Source organism: Lagopus muta, chromosome 2, assembly GCF_023343835.1.
Source record: "Lagopus muta isolate bLagMut1 chromosome 2, bLagMut1 primary, whole genome shotgun sequence".
In the NCBI taxonomy this organism is placed as follows: domain Eukaryota; kingdom Metazoa; phylum Chordata; class Aves; order Galliformes; family Phasianidae; genus Lagopus; species Lagopus muta.
In genome coordinates, this window is record NC_064434.1 from 34,553,100 (window position 1) to 34,577,768 (window position 24,669).

Here is a 24,669-nt window from a genome sequence, read left to right on the forward strand (position 1 = left end):
AGCTCCAGTACAGCGCTTTTCTTTAATTAGTCAGAATTAGCATATACATCTCCATACTCTCTTTTTTCCCTTTGTGGGCTCAACTACTTTGAAGAAAACCTCTTTGCATGCCTACTCGGTTACCGTATATCTTGACATTAAAAAAATGACTCTGGAAGCATAGGTCTCACTGAACTCCCACACACAGCCAAGGAAAGCTGCTCACCATGCTCAGAGCAGCTTGTTCCCAGCCTGCCGCCCCTTCCCTGGCGTTGGCACAACTCGGCTGCAGCGACTTCCAGTCCTAATTGAAGCCTTTGGGCATGATTGTGTTATTATTATTTAATAAACAACCACATAAAACGCTGGTTGACATTTAAATAAGAGTAAAGAAAGGGAAGCTCTGACTCCTAGGCTGTTTTGTTTTGCTGTTGACTCCAGTGGAAGCAGGAGCAGGTTCTCTACGCAATACCTGTGCTTGCGTGGCTCATGCTTACCTTCAGGGTTTTAAGGAAGGCACTGAAAGGGAACAGACCTATTGCAGCAGTCAGCCTCTGTTGCAATATAAGCTGTGAATACGTAGCTGTCACCTGGGCATGCTCAAGGAAAATGCATCCACGGTCATCTGAAAGGCCATGAAGATAATCCAAGCGAGCATAAATGAAAGAGAGAACCTTGGTTTTGCATTTGGTTGTAAGTTGTAGACATTCAGAAGAGGAGTTATCGTGGCAAAAGAAAACATTCTGTCCTTGAGAGGATCTCAGAGTAGCACAGTGTGTTCAATAAGGTTTTGAGAGAAAACAAAGAGCTGAAGGCCAGAGCTGACTCCTTCAGACAATAAGTATAAAATGCAGGACTCAAAGTGCTTAAAATACTTCAGTGACAAGCAACAAAGAAACGCCTGTTACTATAATTGCCTGCATTAAGTAAAGAGCCAGAAAATCTTGAGAACTTTTTAAAAAGTAGATATTTGATGTGTAGGGAGTGTAAGAACGAAATTCTCTCGGGCCATGGCCAGAGCCCTGAATCAGCAGAACTCTTTTCCTTGAAGAAAGTGAAAAAACCAGAGGAGGGTGAGTACATGCACCCTTATTATCTTTTCTCGTGGTGGATCAAAGAAGTGGCATTCTCAGGGCTGCCAGTTTCCTGCAGTGAATCTGGAGTGCAGGGTTTATTTCTGTTAGGCAACTTCTCAAATACACTAGTCTTGTAATGGACCTCTTATGAGATTTGAATCTTATTTACTAGCTTGCATATGGTATAATTGTTTTAAAGGTATTCAGTAGGAGTGAAGCATTCCTGCCATTTAGAAAAATTATATACATATATACTTTAATTCGAGGGTGTTCACCCCTCGTTCTTCCCACCATTTCATTACCTGCTTGCTCTCCCTATGTTATATATTAAAAGCTTCACGGAGTGGTTTGCTTGCATTTACATATGTGGATGGTAATAATTCTGTGATGTTGCTTGGAACTTCTGCATGAACATGTTATATAAAGTCAGTGTGGGCATGGCAAATGTATTGCAGATTTTTCATAGATAAACACAGTCAGTGAATGCAAATATGAATGAGTTTGTGTGCAAGCTTTAATATCTAGGCAGAGCTTGTATGTGCGTAACACCTGTAACCACAACTGTCAGTGCAAACAGGGAAACTTGTTTTAAGGCATTTGTGCTGATTTAAAAGTGCTGGACTTTGAAATACTTCAGCTGGCGTGGTGCAGATGTGCTCATCCTCCGGCAGGTATTTAAGTGCATAAACTCTGTTATTAAGGAATACAAACTTTATTAGCAGTTGATATTCCAAAGATGTTGGGAAAATAGCTATCCAAATAGTGAGAATTCTTTATGAGGTAAGTGATGGCTTTTAAAGACATTATGTAGACCTTACTGGGAAATGGATTAAAAAGTGGTAGCTGATGGTCTTTGGTGGTTTTTGGAAGCATTAAACATGGAGAATTTTTTAAAAGCAGAAATGGAAGTGTAGAGGAAGGGTGGTGGATTTGCTTTTGTGGCTGTGTAGCTGTTAGTAGGGTTGGTTTAGAAGCAGGGAGTTTTCTTACAAAAAGACATTGAAGGGCTATACAGTGTAAGGAGGAAGTGGGGACAGTTTGAGCATGGGCTCTATACAGATTATATGAAATAATCTTCCCCGGAAGGGAGACCAAGTGTCTATTTCTTGTGAGAGCACTGAAACAAGCATAGCATATATTAAAAATGTAGAGAAGTATGCTCTGTAAAGTTTTCTGTTGTGTTTTATCAAAGCTGTTCATGTTGCAGGAAGAAAAAGATACATGGAAGTTCAGGGTTTTAATCAACAGAATGACAAAACAAACACTTCTCAGCCTTCTCTTTGTTCCTGAATACAACCTATGCTTGTTTTGTTATTTGCTGGAGGTAAAGTTGGCCTGAATTGTCCTGCAGAACATTTCCTCAATACAGAGTTCAGGTTCAACATTTGAAGGTTCTCCGTTCAATGGGAGCCCATGTACTCATTCAAAATAACACCACACAAAGTAGCTACTGAACTGTTTAAGAAAAGTTATGTTTTGTAGGGAGAGGAAATGAACTTATCTTCATGTTTGCATCTCTTTAGAGCTTAGCGTAAGAGGCTTATTCATGGCAAATCAAAAGAAGACTGTCTTCTAAATGTCCAGTATATTGAAGAAGGTGATTTGGAGCATCTATATCTCCCCATTTGTCACTTTTTCTTGTTGGTTGCTCCTACAGGATACCTGGAAACATCAGTAAAACAAACAAACACCATGAAAAACAAAACAAAACAAAAAACTTGAAAGCATAAATAAATGACATTGGTCTCGTTGTATTTTAGAACTCTTTGTTTTTTTCTGTATAGCAGTTGGATGATGTCAGAGTTTGATTATAGTTTAGGTTGTTCCAGTAAGAGCAATTAATTTGGGGGCAAAAGCTGGTGAGGACCCTGTAAGACACTGAACAATGTTTTTGGTTTTCATGCACTGAATCATCAGTGTTTATAGGCCTCCAACATGTAAATCACCCTGAGGTAATCTGGAAGGGAAGGATATGAATAAGCCAATTAAATTGGCAAAGAGCCTAAGGAACACCCTGTTTAGGGATAAAATCACATGCCTGTCCTTGTGCCAATAGTTCTGGAGAAAGAAATGGAACTCCAGCCCTTGTAATTCATTTCTTTGCAGATATATGTGATTTAGGAGACTTTAGTCTTCTCCTTTTGTATGTATGAGCTAAGGTGACTGAGGTAAAGTGTTTTGTGCAAGTAAGTCTTATTTTGATGACACAGAAGGATGTCATCCAGGTTGCAGAGGGTGTTGGAACTAGTTGCCTCACATATGGTAATTACTTCTTATTCAGTTTTATGATATGAATATACAAAGGACTGTATTGCCCTTTATCTTTCCAAGTACATCTTTTTTTTTTTTTTCATTTGGAAAGGGAGGCACAATTTTCCACTAGGAAACCTCCACCCAACTCAGCAGTTACCGCACACTGTAAGGTGCTCTGTATCTAAATAACAAAAACAACTGCTTCTTCCTAGCCTATGCCAAGCCCATGCCATCAAAGGCATGATGTAACGGCGAAAAAGGTAGAGGTGAAAAACATTTTTCTTCAGAAGTTGTGAAGAGGAAAAAACATTTGCATTCTTAGTTTAAATTTTCACATGGGCAAATGGGCACTTCCTGTGCTTTTAAGAGGGTTGCTGCATTTGCTGGAAGTCAAACTGGATATTTCTGCCATCCCACCCAGATCTTTGAACTCAGGCTAATTCCCATCAGGCAAAGAGCTGGCTCTCTAGAAGAGATACACTGCATACGCCTCCGCTGGCGGAAAGGCCCCGGCAAAACTCTTGGTTGACATCAGGCAGTTTACGTGGGAGTGGATCATTATGAGATCCCCAAGTGTGGGTGAAGTTGTAATTGGCATTTGTACGTTACTAGGCATCAGAGAACTTAGCTGTAAACGAACCCATAGGAAATGCCTAGGAGTTGCCAGAAGCAGCGCTCACAGAAGTACTCGTTTAAGGAACTTTTGGGGCTTAAATCTTTAGGTACCATTAAGAGTAGGGGAGGCGCCACCTAACACCCCTCTGGATGCCTTGGAAGTAACAGCACCAGGAAATCCTAGATACAACGCACAGACTGGCCAAAGACCCAGACAAACATAGCTGTTCAAGATGGTTTGGATTCCTTTCACCCAACCCCAGCCATCTGGTAGCTCACCAGTGAGCCAGAGCTGGTCCCCACTCCCCATGGAGACAAAGAGGCACCTTCCAGGAACAATTTGCTCCAGCCCAAAATAGGTATAAAATGGCTGTGAAGAGCACTTCGTTTTCTTCTTCTCAGGTTGTGTGCTGGGGAGGCCTTGATGATGGTCTGATCTCACTAGATAGCTTGATGAGGTTACTCCCCACCTGAGCCTACAGCTCCTCTGGGACCAGGCCACAGCGTTGCTGGCAGCAGAGCAAGCTGCCATTGCTTGAGGAGGGCTCACAGTTTTGTACAGGGGGGTCAGTATAAGGGCTTCTTTTGATCTGTACTGGAACCAGAGGCCTGCTTGACCTCTTGGACATGTCTATGGCCCTTATTCATTTCCAGGCACACAGACAGTGCTCAGAGCAGTGAAAAGAAACAGAAATAGCTGCTTTCACTTCTGTGTTGGTGTATGGGCCCTGCACAGAAACAGGAACTGAAGTAAGGTTAAGCAGGGTTAGAGGAACAGCGTTTGGTAAAAGAAGGGAGAAACACATGACCTAGCCAAGTCTAACCGCAGGGCAGCATATATAAGCTGTTGCCATGTCCTCCCAAGGCCGAGCTGCAGGAAGCACAGGGCCCATGATCCAGCCTAAGTCCCGCTGTCCCCATAGACAGAGCTCTAGGATTACCGTGACCTTCCTCCTGCCCTTGTGAGACTGAAATATATAGCACAGCTGTAGGACATAGTTCATCATTTATCAAGGGTAAATACAGTTCTGGATGGGAACATGGAGGTGGAAAGTGTTCTTCACGCAGCGCTTGCTTGCGTGTTGTGGCTTGCTGCTTTGACAAAACAGGACTCTTTGTCTTTTTGTAGACTGGTGAGTGACTCCTTATCATAACCTTGCGAGATCTTTCAAGTGTGTTCATGAATAGGAAGGCGATTAAGATGACACATCAAGGTTTCCTGAATGCTTATTGCTATTCAGCAGATCCTCATGTGTTTCTTAGTTTTCGTTCCAAAACAAGGTGTTACTAATCTCTGGTGTGATTGGTAAACCACATCCTCTCCCCCTTGATGGCCCAGCTTACTGTGAAACAGAGCAAAAAGAAAGTGAGTTTAAGCGAGGAGCTGTTGGAGCTACAGCAGATAATTTGACAGACACTGAGGTGACCTCTGCAAAGCAGGCTTCCCCTGCTCTGAGCAGTTACAGTGACAAAACACCAGGCTAAAAATGAAGTGACCTGACTAAAAAGCTTTGCACGAGAGAGGCTAAATGGGGATTTAGATGTGATGTTTTGTAGAGGAGATAGAGAAGATAGCTGTGTAGTTGGAGAAGAGCTGAAAGTCTCGCTCTGAACACATCCATAAATCATGCCAGGTAGAGTATTTTCTCTTCCCCCGAGTGCTTTGCAGGCTGGGAGTCTGCTTCAGCTACAGCTGCTTCTCTTCAAGAGCTCATTAGAGCCACAAGACTTGTTTTTTAAGCTGTGTATGAAAGATGTAGTGCTTGTCTCTGTCATGCAGCTGAAGAATTAGGTCTGTAGCCTGACTAAAGTGCCTTTTTTGAGGAGAGGACTCATGTTAATTGCCCTACATCTAAGGAAATCTAATTTCAGAAGCACAAGGACACAGAGGGAAAAAAGGAAGCCTGATTTTTCCAGAGTTGAACTGATGGCATTGGTGCAAAGATGTATGTCACCAGCAGTGCCTCTGGGCCTTCTGGCCACAGCAGTTGCTAACAGAGGGTAGGAGGACAACTGAGGCCAACAGCTTCAGGGACAAATGTCCCTGGTGTACAGACAGTGCCTTTTGCAAAGGGCTGGGGGGTTTGCAAGAGGCAGTGCAATGCAGAAAGTTTTTCCCTGATATCTGATGACTTCTATGGCTTCTACACCCTGCTTGCAAAGTGAAGTAGTTCTGGTGGTTTCCTTTTCTTCAAAGTACTTTACACTTTGTGCAAGGCTACATTTGGGGTTAGTGCACTATAGGCACACCCAGTTCAGAAAACGTAGAGATAAATTTATGTTGTAGTCTCATTTCCTTGATTTGACAGGGCAGAGAGAGAAATCCCAGGAGCCATATATCCCAAGGTTTATTCCAAGTTGGTTAGAAAGAGCAAATGAAAAAATCTGTGTGCTTCTTGATGTGTATACCCAGGCCCCTGTGACAGACTCCACATAGCCCTTCCTACTTTCTGCCCTCCTACTCCTACCCCATCAGCTCTGTAGCTCCAAGGACTTAGCTACCACTTGCTCCTTGCTATCTGGTGCCCTCTGCTACTGTGAACACCCACCCAGGCTGATCCCATTACACCTCTGTACAAGTGTGGGGACCAGCATGTACCCCAATGGGAGACTTGTGAACTTGTCTCTGTTTTTTTCCAATTGCAGCCTGGCAGTTGGAGAATTCTCCACTATGACACAGTGCAGGTGAGACTGGGTCTGGGAGGAAGGACAAACTCTAGTCAGTAAAAATGGAAAGTGAGAACGTGACCAGTTCTCACTCATCCTCACTCTGCTTAACATAACCCCATCATCTAAGTATCTCTTTTTTGATTTATTCCCTCCTCTCCTCGAGCTTTAGCCCTCTAGTTGTCTTTCCCTCTTCTACTACCTCTTCCTTTTATTACTGTTCTCTCTTTACAGTTGCCTCGTCTCACTGAAGAAGCCCTCATCCTTTTTTCCTCCTGTTTCCCTAGAATCATAGTATCATCAAGGTTGGAAAAGACCTCCAAGATCATCTAGTCCAACCGTATATGGATGGTGGTCTGTGCAGTGGGATGCTCTTTTATAAGGGCATGTAGTGACAGGCTGGGGGGAAATGGCTTTAAACTGGAAGGGGGTAGATTTAGACTAGATATCAGGAAGAAATTCTTTACTGTGAGGGTGGTGAGACACTGGAACAGGTTGCCCAGTGAGGTTGTGGATGACCCTTCCCTGGAAGAATTCAAGGCCAGGTCTATAGCAGGGGGGTGGAACTAGATGATCTTACAGGTCTCTTCCGACCCAAACCATTCTATGATTCCATGCTATTCCCACCGCTTGCAGTCTCTGATCCTGTTCCAAATACCTTGTCCTATTGCAGGGCCATGGCTCAGAAATGCCTGGACTTTAAACATACTCAGACCCATTGTTCAGAAAATAGGATTACAGTATCTATGCTGTCCTTCATCTCTCCTCTAATTAATCAATTCTATTTGATTGATTGATAGTGGCTTTCTGGTATAGCAATCTCCCAGGTCCAAGGAGCAGCCACATGCTTTTCATTCTTACGTATCTGCCTGGAGCATGTGGAACGTATTAACCTCACAAAATTAGTTAGAGCCTCTTCTAAATTAGTTTGTATGAACTGTCAGGACTCACTTCTCTGATCTTTAAGAAAGCTAATGACAGAGGCAGATAGCAATGATAGGCTCATGGATCATTCTCTCATTCGTGGTCCAAGCAGACCTCATCCTGTCCAGAAAGGAGTGGATCACAGTAGGATCACACACAAAGGAGCGTGACCACAGTAGATTGCCTTCCCCAGTCTGATGCCTATGCTCTCTTCAGTTAATGCTCACTCCCTGAGAGGGCCAGACCCTGTTCATGATGGTGTTGTTGTAATACCATACCAAGAGTCTGCAGATGCCCAATGTGAATGGGAGTCACTGTAAAAGGTTGAGGCTGTCTGTTCCCTTTCACTCTTTCAGGGTCTACTCTCTGAGTTGCAGACACTCTTGTGACCCCAGCTTCTTCATGAAGCCCCAGATCATCGTTCAGGGAGGTGGTGGAGTTGCCGTCTCTGGCAGTGTTCAAGAGGCGCCTGGATGAGGAGCTATGTTGTATGGTTTAGTAGCTTGTGGTACTGGGAATGGCAGGGTGGTTGGACTAGATGATCTTGCAGGTCGTTTCCAACCTTGTGATTCTATGATTCTATGATTCTATGATCAAGCCCTTCTCTTCTGCTTCAGAGCTCATCTCAGATTCCTCAGCCTTCTTTCAATTGGCTCTTTTGGAACAGCCTTACTGCTGGTCTTTCATAGTGGCAAGAAAATAATAGTGCTTCCATGCTGCTGGTGCATCTGGGAGTAGCTACTGCAAGGAAGGACCAGCCTCACTTGCTCGCTTACTGCAGGCTGGAATGGTTCTCATTTGCAATCTGGTTACTACCAGGAGTCCTTTGGCATGGACTTCATGGCAAATTTACTGCTCTAGGACCATTAACCTGACAAACTTCAGTTCTCTGCTTCACAAAGAAAACAGGAAAAAAGCCATATATATACATATATATATATATATATATATATGTATATTTTACAGAACTCACTCTTCAAAACAACTGAACAGGTTGAAAGAAGGAAGGAAGGAAGGAAGGAAGGAAGGAAGGAAGGAAGGAAGGAAGGAAGGAAGGAAGGAAGGAAGGAAGGAAGGAAGGAAGGAAGGAAGGAAGGAAGGAAGGAAGGAAGGAAGGAAGGAAGGAAGGAAGGAAGGAAGGAAGGAAGGAAGGAAGGAAGGAAGGAAGGAAGGAAGGAAGGAAGGAAGGAAGGAAGGAAGGAAGATGTCTTCCTCAAATTCAGCCTAAATAAACCACCAAACCCTACAAACAAACTACGCGTCATACACAGGCATGACACTTGAGATATGAGCTGGAACTGATAAAAGGTTGGCAAAGCTGAAAGCAAACTTAAAATGGGATCTTATAAAGAGAAGTTGGGTAATCTTCCAAAAAGTGGTGCTACCAGTCCTGTCAATGAATACTTAGATATGGCCCTTGCAGATTGCAGGTCCCTTTGCTGCAGTGCTCACTGGTGAGTCATGCGGATGATCTCTAATTGAAGGATAGAAAATGGCCTGCTGTGGCCTGCAGCCATTACGAGCTGTGCATTTTTTAAGGGATGTTTGTTGCAATCCTCTCTATTTTCTGTAGGTGGGGTGTGGCTCTCCCATTCCTGGCAAAGTGGCTGGTACAGCCTTTGGTTGGGAAAATATGGGTGCTGTTGCATGACAAACTAAGTTTCCCTTGGGGGAGGAAGGGGGGGGCACATTATCTTCTTTCTCTCCAGCACAGCATCAGGCATGGGACAGGTCCCTAAAGCACAATTGAGTTGCATAGAAATCTGGCAGCTTTATCCAGTTCGTAGTTATGTGGATCATGCTCATGGAAACATCTGAATCACATTTCACACTATCCACCTAACTATATAAACACAACCTAATCCTCTTCTTAGAATCTGAACTTTATGTTCTCTCAGACTATGCCTCCTTTGCCTTCTTTAACCAGAAGTCTTGTGACCCTTGCTTCTTGCATAATTATTTGTGCACAATGGAATGTGACTATGTTCAAATTCTCTAGCTGGTACAGAGAAGACACTCTGTTCACATTTAAATGCAGGCGCACAAGTTTCTCTGGTTGTGACGCATTAGGCAGCTCATTCTCCTTACAGAATGGGAGGAAAACAACAATCAGCCCCACAGACGACAAAGCTTGGGTAGGCACTAACTCCACAGCTGATCCTATGGTGGGTGTGACACCTCCTATACCCCCCTGTCTTCTTTGTGTCATCCCATTGCTGCATTCTCCAAGATTGGTCAACCCAAGACTGCCTGGAGTCACACAGCAGAAGGCAGGCTAGGGCACAGTGCTGCAAACATATGGATCATGGAATAATCTAGCTTGGAAAAGACTTGCAAGATAGTCAAGTCCAACCATCAACCTGACCTACCAAGTCCTGCTTCTTGAGCATTTTCCTTAGTGCCACATCCACTCATCTCTTGGATACATAAAGGGATGGGGACTCCACCATCTCTCTGGGCAGTCTGCTCCCGTTTTTGACCAGTGAGGGTGATGCATGGGCTTAGTTCTTTGGAAGTTGCAAGCAGGAAGCAGTCTAGAGAGTATTCTCATGGATATTGCATCCAGCCTGGCAGATGGAAAAATAAATGCACCCTCTGTTATTACAAAAAGCCAGAGGCTGCTATGCTAGTCCAGACTGATGAAGTCTGGTATCCTGCTTCAGGCAGCAATACTCAATGGCTGCTGAGGGACATGCAAGAAATGCTGAGGTAAAATGGAGATGAAATCATTCACTGTGTACTTTTCTCATCATCCTACTGATAACTAGATCACTAGTTAAATGTGTCACCAACTAGTGACCAGCAAGATTTGGGAAGTAAGGGGAAGGAAGAAGGCTGAACTACTTCAGTTGCTGTCCTGCATTGTTCTTGTCACTTGGATGATACAAAAAACAAGGAAAGAATGAAACCTCCATCCTATTCCTTTAGAAGACGATGACAAACCCCTCATTGTTCTCAATGGCTCTGGATCATATCTGTCATTATCTCACACAGGGCACAATTAATATCGTGACTAAGATTTAAAAGTGAGTCAAAATAGATCGTTTTTAAGTCTTGTTGTCAAGGCTGTAACCTCGTTGTCAGCTGCCTTCTTCAATGACAGTGAGATAACTACTCTATAAAAACATTTTTTGCCACTGTACACTACAGTGAAAAATGCAGGTGAGCAATATTTTATGTACATAGATATGAAACTGGTTATATTACAAGGAACTGAGCAAACAAAGCACTTGTTTTTTTTTTATTTTTTGTAATATAAATGAGGAGATTTCATTACTCAGAATCAGGGTGCACCTTGTTTGGTAAATACAATAGCAAATGGGTTCTTCAAATCCTTGCTCATAACCATTCCAGTGAGAGACAGTTCAGCAACACAAGAAAAATGTACTATTCCTAGAAATCTCCTGACTCAACTCTTGTCCTATATCTGTCAGTGGGTCGATAGCATGGCTGTTGTAATTGAACACAAAAATGCATCTGTTAGCAAACAAGAAGAATCTGGATGTGATCACCAAGATGGAAATGAACTGTGCCAAGATGGGAGTCCAGCGGTATGGGGAAGGTTGTCAGGCTTGCAGAGTGAAAATCTGAGTTGTCTGACACTGTGTGGTGATAAGAGAAGTGAATGTACAACCAGCATGTTTGACAGACAGTTAACAGGGTAGAAATGAGAGATAATGTTGCTTCATTTCTATTTCTTTCACTAGTAATGCTCTTACTTTTTCCTTTAGACACTTATACACTGTAGACATTGTGTGTAAACTTCTGTAGACTTACACGTATGGTGTGGCCTGGTTGAAGGGAGAGCAAATTGCCAGCAGACAGCCAGCATCCTGGGGAGAGGTTCAAGATTTGGCTGCTTCCATGTGTATCTACCCAATCCCACTTTCTCTGCTGGAGATTTGAAGAAAAAAATGAAAGAAAATCAACCAGAAATCAGACCTGAGCTCTACTTATGAAAGTGATGGTGACAGAAAGACAGAAATAGAAAACAGAGATGATCTCAAAACTGGAGATGATCCATGTAGTTCCTGAAACTAGAGATTTCTTGCAGGATATTGCTAGGTTAATAAATTAAGGCTCTGACAAGTGGGTGTAAAAATTTGATCACGTCTGTCTTTAGGAACCAAAGAAACTGCTTCCATTTTCAAAAGGGTGGAATATCTGACAATTTCAGCTGCTTTCTTCTTCCTGCTTTCATTTTGTGAATGGGGTAGTGCTCAGCATAGTAGATTTTTGGGAGTCGTCCTGCTTCTCTGAATTGTTAGAATACACAGTAAATGGGTAGGATGGCTCAGCTACTTCCCCTGTCTTTTATTACAAGTTCTTTAAAATGATAGCATCGTTTTCAGATGCATAAACTGTATGTGTTATAAAATATAAGTAAATGGAAACACAGATTTTCTGTTGCACGCCATCTTTCTCCCCACTCCAACTAGCCGGTTGGAAGTTCTTTCCTATCAGTCTGCTCCCTGCACTGACCTGTGTGTGAACGTCTCCCTCCTGCCTTCCAGTGGCTTCTCAGCAAGAGAAGAATCTGCCCAAGTTATGATAGAATCATTCACGTTGGAAAAACCTCTAAGATCACCAAGTCCAACTGTCAGCCTATCCCCACCATGCCCACTAACCACCTCCCTCACTGCCACATCTACATGGTTCTTGAACACCTCCAGGGGTGGTGACTCCATCACTTCCCTGGGCAACCTGTGCCACTGCCTCACCACTCCTTCTGAGAAGAAATCATTCCTGATACCCAACCTGAACCTCCCTATGAAGATATTGTGGCTTTACTGATTAATCTCCTTGGGACACTGATGTATCCAACAGAATTGATGCCTGCAGGGGATGCTTAGTTTTAAGCAAAATTCCAGGGGAAAGGCTCCTCTTGCCAAATTTGAGTGATTTTCAAAGCTGAAATATTTGCTGATGACTTTTCAGTGTGAATAGGTCGTGTCAGTATGCTGTCTTGCTCAAACAATCACAGTTATGTTGGCTTTAATGCTGACTTCTGCTGATAGCCTTTTGGATTGAGGAGAGAATGTCATGAATGCAAAAGTGCATCTTCATTAATTATTTATTTTTCTTTTCCCCAGCACATGAATCTAAAATGGGCCTGCTGCCCTCTTACTGTAACTTAATTGCATGGATTGGAATTTAATTCACATTAATTTTTGTGCCCTACATGTTTGAAGTCCAGAGCTAGCTAATCCAAAGAATCATTTTATTTCATTACAGCCTTGTTTTTCCCTCTGGATCTTACTCACTGTGCCATGAATATTTCTTGATGATCTTTATGTTAGCCATTTAGAGCTAGTCTCATGGCAGTAAAACGGTTTCTGGCAGTCAGTGTTTGAAATTCTGGGGAAAAACAATTTGTAGCACAGAAAATTTGGAAATGCTGGGAGAGTATTAGGGACCCAATTACAGGACAGTATAGTCCTGATTATTCTATTTTATAACGCCGAGAGATCCAGCTGTGTGACAACTCCAAATTACACTGAAGTCTTGACCCTTGCTAGGAGTCATTTCCCAGTTTGATCAGCAGTCTGGATCAAACAGTCCAGGACATGTTCTTTCCTTTGTCTGTTCTTTGCAGGGCTGTGGGCTTCAGGGAGCTTCTCTCACACTCTGAAAGAATCAACTCTGTGTCACTAAGTTCAAAAGAGGGAATTAGCTTCCAACCAGATGTGCTGTAAGTGGGGCAGTGCTCCTTGGTTACCTTGGCACTCACTAAACCAGCTGAGCGAATGTCCAGGATGTCCTGTGTGCATCACTTCCTATACATCGCCTTGTCTCTTATCCACAGCTGCTGTGGACTTTCCTTTCAGCATAGAGCTGCTTTGTCTGAATAAGTAGTGACAGAATCTAAAGAAGCAATAGATTTTGAAACCGAGACAACTGGAGCAATCATTCTTTGATCTCTGGCAAAGCCCAGAGGCTTGATTATTTTCCAGTGGAAGGAGCTGAGATAAATGAGTTTTGGGGAGTAGGAAACTTGAAGAGTTCAGGCTGGAGGTACATTAAAGCAAAGGGTTTGGGGGTGTGCCTTTCATATCAGTGTAGGCATCGCTGAGCCACGGGATCCCTCACAACCAGGCTCGCACATATTTTGTAGGAACTGGCAGGAATGTTTCTTTCCATAGACCTCTGCCACCTCCTTGGAAACGGATCAAACCCATTTTATTAAAAACCACCATTTGACTCCTCATGTTTTTATACTGATTAAGAACACTGACTTGGCTAACTGAACAAGGCAACTGATTGTGGCTCAACTGCTTCACGCTGGAAAAGCTTTGATCGGGCTGAGTGGGAGTTTATGTTTAAGGTACTGTATAAAATGAATGTTGGTGATAAGCTTATAAACTGAATTTGAACCTTGCACAGGCTCCAGAGAGAAGGAATAAACAACTCAATTTATATTCTCCACAGATACACACCAAGATGTCCCTCTGACCTTCAGTTATTTTCCTTGGGGGAGGGGGGAGGTCAGATGGTTTCTTAAACTGTTTGAAATGATTTGTCCAGATTAGCTGTCTGTGCTGAAGATGGAGAGCTTTCAGGGTGGGTCCCAGGAGCCCTAGAGCCAACTGTAATGAATGGGTTTGGTGTTTCACTATGAGGATAAAAAAGCTGAATGAGTTACAGAGTTGCCAAATAACCCCAGTTCATTCACACAAACCTGAAGATAATGTGCTTCTCTTGATCCCAACATGATATCGTTAGAATAGCTTATTTCAAGGGCATCCGTGTCAGGCATCTTCTCTCCCTCATTACTTATCAGCCTCTGAAGTATAGACAGCAATGAATTGCAATTAGAGGACACTGATGTCTGACATGAAACTGAAGGAGCATGTAGGGCTCATCTCCTGTTGATACTGAAACTGGTGACCAAGTTTGCTGGGGATTAGATGGAAACAAGGTTAGATGGTCACGCTGTGAAAACCTCCACTCCAGTACATCTACTGTAAATGCAGAAGCCGATTTGACAAGTTTGGTCAAATAATTGTTTATCATAGTGGTCCATGAAGTGCAGATCCCAACACAGCCATCACAGAGAGGTTGGGGCTGCCACAAGCTCTGGGCAAGAAGGATCCCCTCACAGAGGCAGGCAGTGAGCGATTCTTTGCCTGGGAGATATTTTCTTTGGAAGGTGAGGTTGTGATCTCTCTGAACAGATGTCTAAATATTTTATCAGATAAGTCATCCAGCTGATGTGTGAGTCTTACAGCTGTAGGAAAAGAGAGTTTTGTTTGTGTTTTCTTGAAGAAGAGGGCTAGAAGTGAGAAAGCCAAGGTTTGGCTGTGGGCAAGTCACTCCTATTTTTACACTGCTCTAGCAGCCTCCTCATGACTGCTCTGAAAGTTGGCTGCAGAGACACAGCACCCCAAACTTTCACAGACATTCTCCCTTCCCTGGAGGCATTCAAGGTCAGGTTTAGTGGGCAGCCTGGTCTGGGGTGGCAGCCCTGCCCATGGCAGAGGGTTGGAGCTCAATTATTTTTAAGGTCCCTTCCAACCTTAGCCATTCTATGATCCTCTGCCTCAAAACAAATGTTTTTCATTTATCATCATGAAGGGAACATTCTTTAAACCTGATTTACAGTTTATTTCCAATTTGACTGCATGCTAAGTGAATGCAATAATATATATCTAAATCAGAGATAAACTGCAAAGTCTCACTTGTGAACTGGAGCCCCATTCTTTGAGGAAAAGTTCTTTTGCTTCTAGCCCAGCCCCACCACTTTTGTATACAAATAGTTATGGGAAAACATATCATAAACATCATATTCCTCAAGCCTTCTGAGAGCGTTATTGACTTCTTTAGATGCTCCTGTTCAGGAGTCACAGACCCACTAAATACTCAGCTTCCACCTGAATAATTTTACTCTCAACATACTCTCTTCATCATGCATTATTCTGTTCTACTCTGCCCTGAAATAACAAAGTTTAATTGGCAATCTGGCTCTGATTTACTAGTATCTCCTTGTGCATGGAAGGAGAACTCAAATTCGATGCACTCATTCTCAATCAATGTCAGCTTGGTATTAACTCAATGTTATTACATTATTGATTTTATTCATCCCAGGAGCTACATCAATTTATCATGGAATTTACACTTCTTTAACAACCAGCACAAATCAGGAACATTTGTTACGCTTGCAATGGAGACTGGAAGGTTTTTGGAATCTGATCCTTATTTTCCTTTACATTTGTTTAGATTTCCAGTTAATCTGAATTCCTATCTTGCCCCTTTGAACTTTCAACCAACTGTAAATACTTTTGATAAATTTCCTGGCTAAAAAGTGTATTGCAACATAGTTCTGAAAAAATGCAAAACACCCATTGCCTTCTGATGTATTGATATAACTGGTTTGAGGAAATAAATGGTTGGGTGTTTTACATTACACAGTGACCACATGTAAGCAATAAAAGCTGTTTATAACCTCAATTATCCCTTTGGTTCTATTATACATAATACAACCATTTGTAGTTTTAACTCATGTTTTGAAGGTGTTTAGCAAAGGAAAAGCATAGCAAAAATTCTGTCCTTTTCCATTGCATTTTGCAGCCTGACTTATTTGTAACAGATAAAGATATTCTGGGAAAGTTCATTGTCTGTTTCTTCGTTTGTTAGGATTTCCTCTGGCTGAGCTCTGTGATGGCTGGAGAGACACTGAAGGGGTGATGTCTGAAGAGTGGGAAGTGAAAGCCTGAGGGGTTTTTGAAGTGGAAGCTGAAGCTGAGTTTTGAAAAAAAAAAAATTGTTAATGTCTAGATAGCAGAAATGATGATTTAGCATTTGTGAGAAAGGATGTGGGACATCAGAGCAGTCCCAGAACTGGCTGGCATTAATAGATGTGCATTTTAGAGGGCTAAAGCACCATTAGTATCCTTCCACATATACACAGAGAAACTCATCACTGGTTGGAGAGTGAGGCACAATTGTAAACTCTCTATTCTATGTAATAATTTTATCACTACTGCTGTTTATCGGCACTTGCTTTTGTCTGTTACCTGTGTGCAGTAAGAATAAAACTTGCAGGATATACCATTTCTTAGCAGTAAGGGAACAGAGAATAGTCAGAAACACAAAGATGGACTTTACTGAAAATAAAAGAATCGATACAGCCAAATTTAACTTTTAATGCATGAGTAGGCTAGGAAAGGGAGGATTGCAAAATCTGTTTCCACGGCAATGCCACCCTTCAGTGTTACCTAACACAATCAGGATTACATCATCAGAACAAACTTTCATCAGTTCATCACAATTTGGCTGTATGATGCTACTTTGAGCTCAGTGTGGAAATGATGCTTTTGTATCAATTTGCCACCTCCAGAGTGTTGCAAACAGTGTAGGAAACCCCATCCAGCCATAGCCTGCCATGGGCTGCTGTGGGAGAGACCATCACACCACCCAACACTAAATGAAAAATTCAGGAGCTTGAGTGTTTGTAGGGGCTTCCTTTTGAAAGACAAAAATGGAGAAGCCAGAGTGGATACCGTGGAACCTGAGTGCTTGTTGGAAATTTGGAAAAAAAGTAGGCTGGAGGCAGAAAAAAGAAGATAGAATCCCAAAATGACTGAGGTTAGAAGGGACCTCTGGCTCCACCTGACCCAACCGCTGCCCAAGCAGGGACACCCACAGCAGGATGCCTAAGACCACATTCAGGCAGCACATGAAAACTTCAAGGAGATTCCACAGTCCCGTGCTGAGCCATCCTCACAGAAGAGAAAAAGCTCAAGGACTTGCTTTGAATTTGCCTGAGCAGATAGATTTTTCTGTTTTGTTTTTCCTTTCGTAACACAGCCAGCTTGCATCTGTACCAGAAGTCCTATGCATGAGAGCCATAGTGGTACTTGTGATGTCAAAGTATTGTCGAGAGACATTAGGTAACTTCTCAGACTGTATGGTGCAGGAGAAACCATTCTCCAGGTCAGACCTGGACCCACTGATGTGCCGGGGAGGCCACACACCAGAGCAGCAGGAGAGATGGAGCATCCCTGCCACTTTTTCCCTATGCCTTGAATGGTGATGAGTCAAGTGGGGCCTTATCCAGCGCCAGGCATGCTCATGCCAGGTTAACCCAGCAGTGTTTCTAAGCTCATGTGAACAGCCAGGGTGGATTTATCCCAGCTTTGCGCCATGTGGCACTTAACTTGGCACAGGGCACTCTAAGACTGGCTTTGGCACATCACTGAGCTGTGGCTTGGAGCTGTGGCAAAGGCAGGGCCAGGCTGCCTGAAGGGTTGCTGGAGCTGCCCGTCCTTCGGGTGGAGGTTTTGCTGTGCTCACCTGCATTCGTGGTGCTGTGTGCTGTAACCAAAAGCCCCTGACCCTGGGGCCGAGCCCTGGGCCTTTGCAGCAGTACTGGATCTTCAGCAGCTGCCTTATGCAGCCCTGACTACTAAAATATCTTCACTTTCCTTTCACTGTCTGGGCACAGATGAATGCGTTTTTGGGAGCCCGTATTGGCAGAGGTGGCCAAAGTTAGATATCCACAAATAGGGAACACATTTCTTACCCTACCCTGTAACCATGGTGACTTGTTTTCTTTTAAATTCCTTCCCCTTAGGTTCAATGCTATCTTTAGATGTCATCCTGTTTTGACAAATGTGCATGTAGTTCCTGATACTATCAGGGAACCATGGCATGACAAGGACTGGCTTAAGCAGCAGCTGTATGACTGTATCAGAGATGAATGACGCAGCCTGTGCCCGTTCTGGAAATGCTCCCATTTTCTGTGATCTTTGCTCTGGCACTGCATCCAGGAGTGGCTTGATGTGCCTCTCTGCAGGTTTTTGTCTTTCCTCCTCCCCAGGTCTTGTGCAAGCATCTCCTTGCCACAGAGATTCACTTATGCTCTGGACTTAGCGAGGCCTTACAGCAGCCTTCCAGTACCTAAAGGAGGCTTACAGGAAAGGTGCAGAGGGTCTCTATCAGGAAGTGTAGTGACAAGAGGGGGTGATGGCTTTAAACTAAAAGAAGGAAGATTTAGATTAGATATTAGGAAGAAATTATCTACTTTGAGGGTGGTAAAGCACAGCAACAGGCTGCCCAGAGAAGCTGCGGTGCCCCATCCCTGGAGGCACTGAAGGCCAAGTTGGATGGAGCCCTGCGCAGCCTGAGCTGGTGGATGGTGTCCCTGCTCATGACACAGGGGCTGGAGTACGGTCCTATCAGTGATTTCCCAGGCACACAGCATGGGTCAGTTGCATTCAGGACACTGGTGAAATGGGCTTCCCAGCAGAGGTCATGGAGACAGAGGGCAAGTGAAATGTCCCCTGAGATCTTGTGGCTGGTGCATGGTTTGCGTATCTTCTTTCAAAAACAATTTATGCCTCTATTATGTGCTAATATTATGCACAACCAGCAAAAACGGAATGTGAAATTTAGAGTTTTATTGCCTCTACTTTTATTCAAAGGGAGCTTTAAATGTGCAGTATTTAAGCGATGCAAATTTTTTTGTTTCCTGCAATATTTTGCATTAAACCTCTGATGCTCAGGATATAATAGCCTGTCTCTCTGCAGGTGTGTGTTTACACCGAGTAACTCTACCCTACTGCCTTTGCATGTTCAGAAGTCTCGGTTTTCCTGATGTTTTTCCCTCGGAGATGTGGGTGTGAGCAGGGCACACTTCCTATTCTCTGTTGCTCAGATCTGGTCAGGGCGCTGTGTGCACAGCTGTTACCCATGCAAATACAGGGAATGCCACCTGTTGTTTTGACAGCAGAGTTGGTGCACAGGGCAGAGAGGCTGTGAGCTGCTCCTATAGCATCTCCAGCTATTTTAGCACCCTGTGTTTAAGGGTGCTCAGGAGATAAAGACCATTCAAGTCCACACGGTCAGAGACATCACATCAAAATGTTACTGGAAATCTGGCCTAAATTATAGACCATATTGTTTGACATCACCTTCAGCTAAATCATAAGATGACATTTCCTTCTTATAATGGACTGTATAAGCCCCAGTTTCAAGAGGCCAACAAAATTATCCCATCATTACATAGCTGATTTAAGGCCAGCGTGCTTTCAGAGTTGCAGAGGTGATCTTTAGCATCACACATGAATTTTATTTCTTTAATTAACAGCATAATTCTGCACGTTGGCAAGAAATTGTAATGGCACTTCATCCTTCCACTGACCAATCAGCAAAAAGTTACACTGATAATGCTGTCAAGAGACAGACTCTAAATACTACAAACCAGAAACTTTTAAATAGTTAAATACTATACGCTCAAAATACACTGTATTTGTAATATCACATTAGAATAAATAGTTGGGAGCAAAATCTGTGCTATACACGTCCTTTCAAATGTTTTTTTAATCTAGATATCTTTGAGATCTGAGCATTGTGCAGGTTGTTGTAAGCAGGAGATGCAATGTACAGTAAGGTTAGGTCAATAATGTTTACCTACGAGAGCATACCTGCTTTTTTCCTAAGACACAGCCAGGCATCAGGACATGCCACGCTTCCTTTGTAGGTCCCAAGAGTCGAATACTCTGGGTATGCTTTTGAGCACCTGGCATTGAGGCAGGCTGGCGTGGTGGCACTGCAGACAAGGTCTCCAAAAGTGGTGTCTGTGGCACAGCTAACAGCTACAGTTTACTCAGAAGTAAGCTGACAAAAGGCCTCTGAAGCTGGAATTGCTGTGTGCATACCCAGATTTTCCTGGGTTAGCAAGCTGGAATTTTTTCTCACCCAGAGCCAGCAGAGCTACAAGGCAGTTATGTTTTCTAATCCAAGTCCAACAGGTCGGCTCCTGCACGTTGCCTCACTGCTCCTTCCCCTCACCCAGCCCAACCTCAACATGATGCTTGGGATGCAGCACCTCATGTGTTCCCTTTCACCAAGCCAGGTGGAGAAACTGCCTGCCACCCCTGCCGCTGGCTGCTCATTCTCCCTGCTGAGCATTGGGTCACTGCCCCTGGGGCAACAATCACCAGCCCAGGGCATGGGTAGGGAGTCTCATCCTCCAAGAAAATATGTAGCAACTCCACCCTTGACCAATCTGATCTGCCCAGAATTCAGAGCAGCTCTGTGTTTGCTTTTGTTTTGGGTTTAAATAAGTGCTCAGCTATCTCTCAGAGCTATCTCACATGAACGGGTGTGGTGAAACTGCCAATTTAACCCAATCTGGGACATCTTCAAATGAATGGCCCATCTCCATAAAACTACTTTATCTTATTAATTTAGATTTGTTTACAAGTTGATTATTTAAGGACTGTCGCCACACTTCTTTTGGCTTAACGAGATTGAGTCTGTGTTTGCTGGCAATCAAGACAAATCAAGTAAGACCTCCCAAAAGCAGAAAAGGCCTTTGCAGAAGTATGCACTGTTTAGGGAGTACGTCTTTCACAGGCTGGGCATCGGCCTCAGAGGGATTTGGTTTTGCACTAGATCACACTTTTAGGAAATAAGAAGAAATTGCATCATGTTCTGGGTGTTCTCCAAACTTTCATCATCCCATCATCATTTCCCATCTCGAGATTCTGCAAACCCCAATGGCCTGCAAGGCAAGCCACCTCCTTCCCAGATCAGCAACAGCACTTGGGTTGAATGATAGAATCATAGCATCATTCGGGTTGGAAGGAACCCTTAAAGGTTGGACCCTTAAAGTCCAACTCCTCTGCCATGAACAGGGACACCTACGGCTAGATCAGGTTGCTCAGAGCCCTGTCCAGCCTGATCTTGGATGTCTCCAAGGATGGAGCATCCACCACCTCTCTGGGTACTGAACATAGAGAGTTGCCTCCTGAATCCACCACAGCCACTGGAAAAATGCCTCTGGCTTTCACAGGGCTAGGGCTTCATCCTAACAAGTTGAAAAGCTACAGGCCAAACACACCCACGAGATCCAAAACATACATCTCCAGCAATCTGTCTTGATTTTAATGTATTTGCGTATAATTTTCTTGATGAGAGTTTTCCCACTGAACTCCTGCTCTGACATGACAAGGAATGTTTAAGGCAGCAAAATGGAAAACACAGAAGAGAGACAAAGATTAAACAAAGATTAGAAAAGGCAAACCTCTTTAGCTTTTTCTCCACTCTGCTTTCCCTCCTTCTGGCCCTACCATGGATGACTTTTTCCTTCAGAGTTACTCCATGGTAGCCCCAAAGGAAATGCTGGTGGTAAGATTGTGGTAACCTGGTCTTCACACTTGCGCTTGTTTGTTTATTTTGCAATGTAAATCAGGTCTGCACGGGTCTTGCATGCACATCTCCAGCTAAGGGCCTCAGAGTTACTTTCCTCTGAGAGAGGATGGACCTCCATATCTCCAGAAAGGGGGATCCCAGTTGAGAGAGCTTCTTTCTGCCAGAGACTAACAGAGCACAGAATGGTGTATTGTCTGTTGAGGACAGAATGCAGGAGGATAATTACAGTGCTGTCATTTTTGACAGCAAACGGCAAGATGTCTCTGTAAGTATGGTTTTAGTTGTCAAGAAGATATTTCTGTGCCTCAGTCTTGTCTATATTTACCACTCTGTGAGAAGGAGAAGTGCTATTACCCACTTTTCATGCATGGTCTGACTGAGATGATAGAGCACGTGAAAAGTGAGAAACTGAGCCCTAGGTTAATATCATAAACAAGAGTCTAATCACTTCCCTTCAGCACTGAACTAACTCATCCTTAATGGAAGAGGGAAAGAGACGTGTCCTTTCTCAGATGTGGCCACTCTCACTGATCCTATAGCAGTGACATTTCTTTCCATTTCTACTATTTTTCTAAGGATATATTGAGTTTACTTCCAAGGAACAAGGATCCTGGATGTGTTAAGTCAGTTTGTGGCAGGCAGTTGTGCTGCGGGTCCTGTGCCTGGCATTCAGGTCCTCCACAAGGTGCACTGGCAAAGGCCCTCCCTGCAAAGCGTCTCTTCTTGCAGCAATGACAAGCCCTGGCAGTGATTTTCAGATGTGGGCCACGTCCAGTCTGGAAGAACCAACTTGAGGTAGAAAGAGATTTCAAGGAGCAGCTGCACACATCAGTACTGATTAATGCCTTTTTTTTTTTTCCAGATACACACCCCAGTCCAAGAGAACTAGGCACAGACCACCAGCAATACAGACCATTCGTTATATCTTTTTTTTTTTTTTTCTTTTTTCCCAGTAGCTATTAATTTGGGATGAATTTCAACTAGTGGCCTCGACTGGAAAAGTACCAGATCCCATGCTGTGTATCTCGAGGGTACCCTGTCTCATTAATAAGCACCTTCATTCCAGAGTATTGTCTGTTTATTTTGGAAGGTTTTCCTCCCCTCCCTGAAAAAACAGAGATGAATTGGGATAAATACAGGCAGGAAATGGTTTCCCTAGCAACACTAAGAATACATAAGAACAACCTCATCATTCACTTTTCTTCCTTAGATACACTTTTAAAAGAAGTTTGAGCTACCCTAAAAGACATCTCCTGTTCACAGTACAACACCCAAGTCAACAGAATTAATCAGCCCTGATTTCACTTTCAGTGAGAAGAGAACTAAGTCCCTTTAAAAAAACCAGGGACATAAGGTCTTAGATTCCAGGGAAAGAAAGCTGAGTCAAAAGAGGAGTTCATTCAGATTCAACCCTGCTCAAAAGAAAGCTGCTTTATGTAACATTCAGCTTTGCTGAAATGTAACTTACATTGACAAACTTCCAGCGTGCCCTGTTCAGAGAGCCATAGGTTTTGGTAAAGCTGGTTGAGCTTTCCATTGGCAAAATCTAATCTAGTTGTGTAACAATGCCAGAAAGGAAATCAGAAAACTTGTTTCTAAGAGTTTATTGGGAGAGACATCAAAGCATGGTGCTGCATAATTCCTACTCCTGTCACGTTGCACTAACACAACCCCCTCACTCCTGATCCACTTACCGTTCCTGCCAGCTTCTGAATGCACTGTGAGGTGCATGAGATGCCTTTCAGCAGCTGAGAGGCCTTCACTTTTCAGCTGGAAGAGTGTGTCCAGCCTCAGAGGTGAGGGGAGACTTCACTGGGTACATCCTCCTCATCCAATTTTTTCTACAGCCTGTAGGCAGGAGGGGTTGGCCCTGAGAGGATGCCAGTAGGTGAGCCCAATTTCAGGCTAACCCTGCCAGATTTCTACCTCCACAGTAGCTAATATGTACTCTTTCTCATCCTTTAAAAGGGATCAGACAGGTTAGCAATGGCTACAGCATCTGAAAGAGCTGCTTCTTTGTTTCATGTCCTTTCTAGTATCACTGCTTCCAAGGTGCTATCTTCCTTCCTAAACAGCAATAAATTTGTCTCCAGTGACTGCTTGAAATCAAACCATAACCAAATCATTATCCAGAAACTGTGCTTCTATTGAACATTACTGATGTTGTGGAACAAAGGCACATTGCTGCTGACATCTCCAACAAGTACCAGAGAATGGCTAAGGGGCAGATAACAAAGAGGTCAGGTCAAAGGGAGATTGATTATTCAGCTGGGTGCAAACACGTGCACCAGCATGTGTCTGATGAGCAGTGGTAGCTGTGCAATGGGAAGGCTCCAAGGCCTTCCTCTGGCCGGCTCATGGGAAAGAAGATTGAGAAGTGGACTGCTCCCTACTTGCCACCACCTGAATCAAGACAGATATTTGACAGCAGATGAACAGAAAAAAAAAGTGCATAGGAGCTGAAAGAAAGGAAATACAGACAAAAATAAGATTTGTTTTCTTACAGTGAGGGCAATAGTCCCTGGAACAATCAGACAAGGCTGAGGTGGTTTCTCCTTCACAGGTAATTTAATGTTTTGTGTTCTTCTTAAAGATGGAGCTTTTATCACTTTCAGGAGGCCCACTTAGCCTGAGACTGTATAAGATTAGAAGAGTCACAATGGTAAATTTCTGTCTTTACACTCTATCTTGTTCCACAGAAGGGGAGCAGAGCGGCTGGAGAATGCAGTCCAGTGTCACAGATAAGTAGTGTGCTTAGCCTCCGACAAAGCACGATGGGGAGAAAAGGGAATATATAGTGCTGTCACACCTTGCAAAGACTCTGATATCTGCAGGAGGGCACTGATACACATTTTTGTCCTTCAGGCCTGTTTGAAGTAAAGACTTCCAAGAAGAATGTCATGTTTTACCTGTCCCAAAAGTGTAACTCTGGTTTGTGTAGTCTCAACATCAGATTGACCCTGTGTTCAGTATTTATTGCTACTTTGCATCTGAGGGA

The 24,669-nt window shown here is 43.4% G+C and overlaps 1 protein-coding gene across 2 annotated transcripts in view; it reads left to right on the forward strand.

Annotated features, from left to right (window-relative positions):
* Window positions 1-795: 795 nt before the first annotated feature.
* SPACA1 (sperm acrosome associated 1) overlaps window positions 796-24,669 on the forward strand; it is a 134,676-nt gene continuing 110,802 nt past the window's right edge. For both annotated transcript variants that reach the window (XM_048935896.1, XM_048935897.1), the window contains exon 1: window positions 796-1,052. In XM_048935896.1, coding sequence (XP_048791853.1) covers window positions 953-1,052 — 100 coding nt within the window. In that variant the 5' untranslated portion in view covers window positions 796-952. The remainder of the gene's footprint in view (window positions 1,053-24,669) is intronic.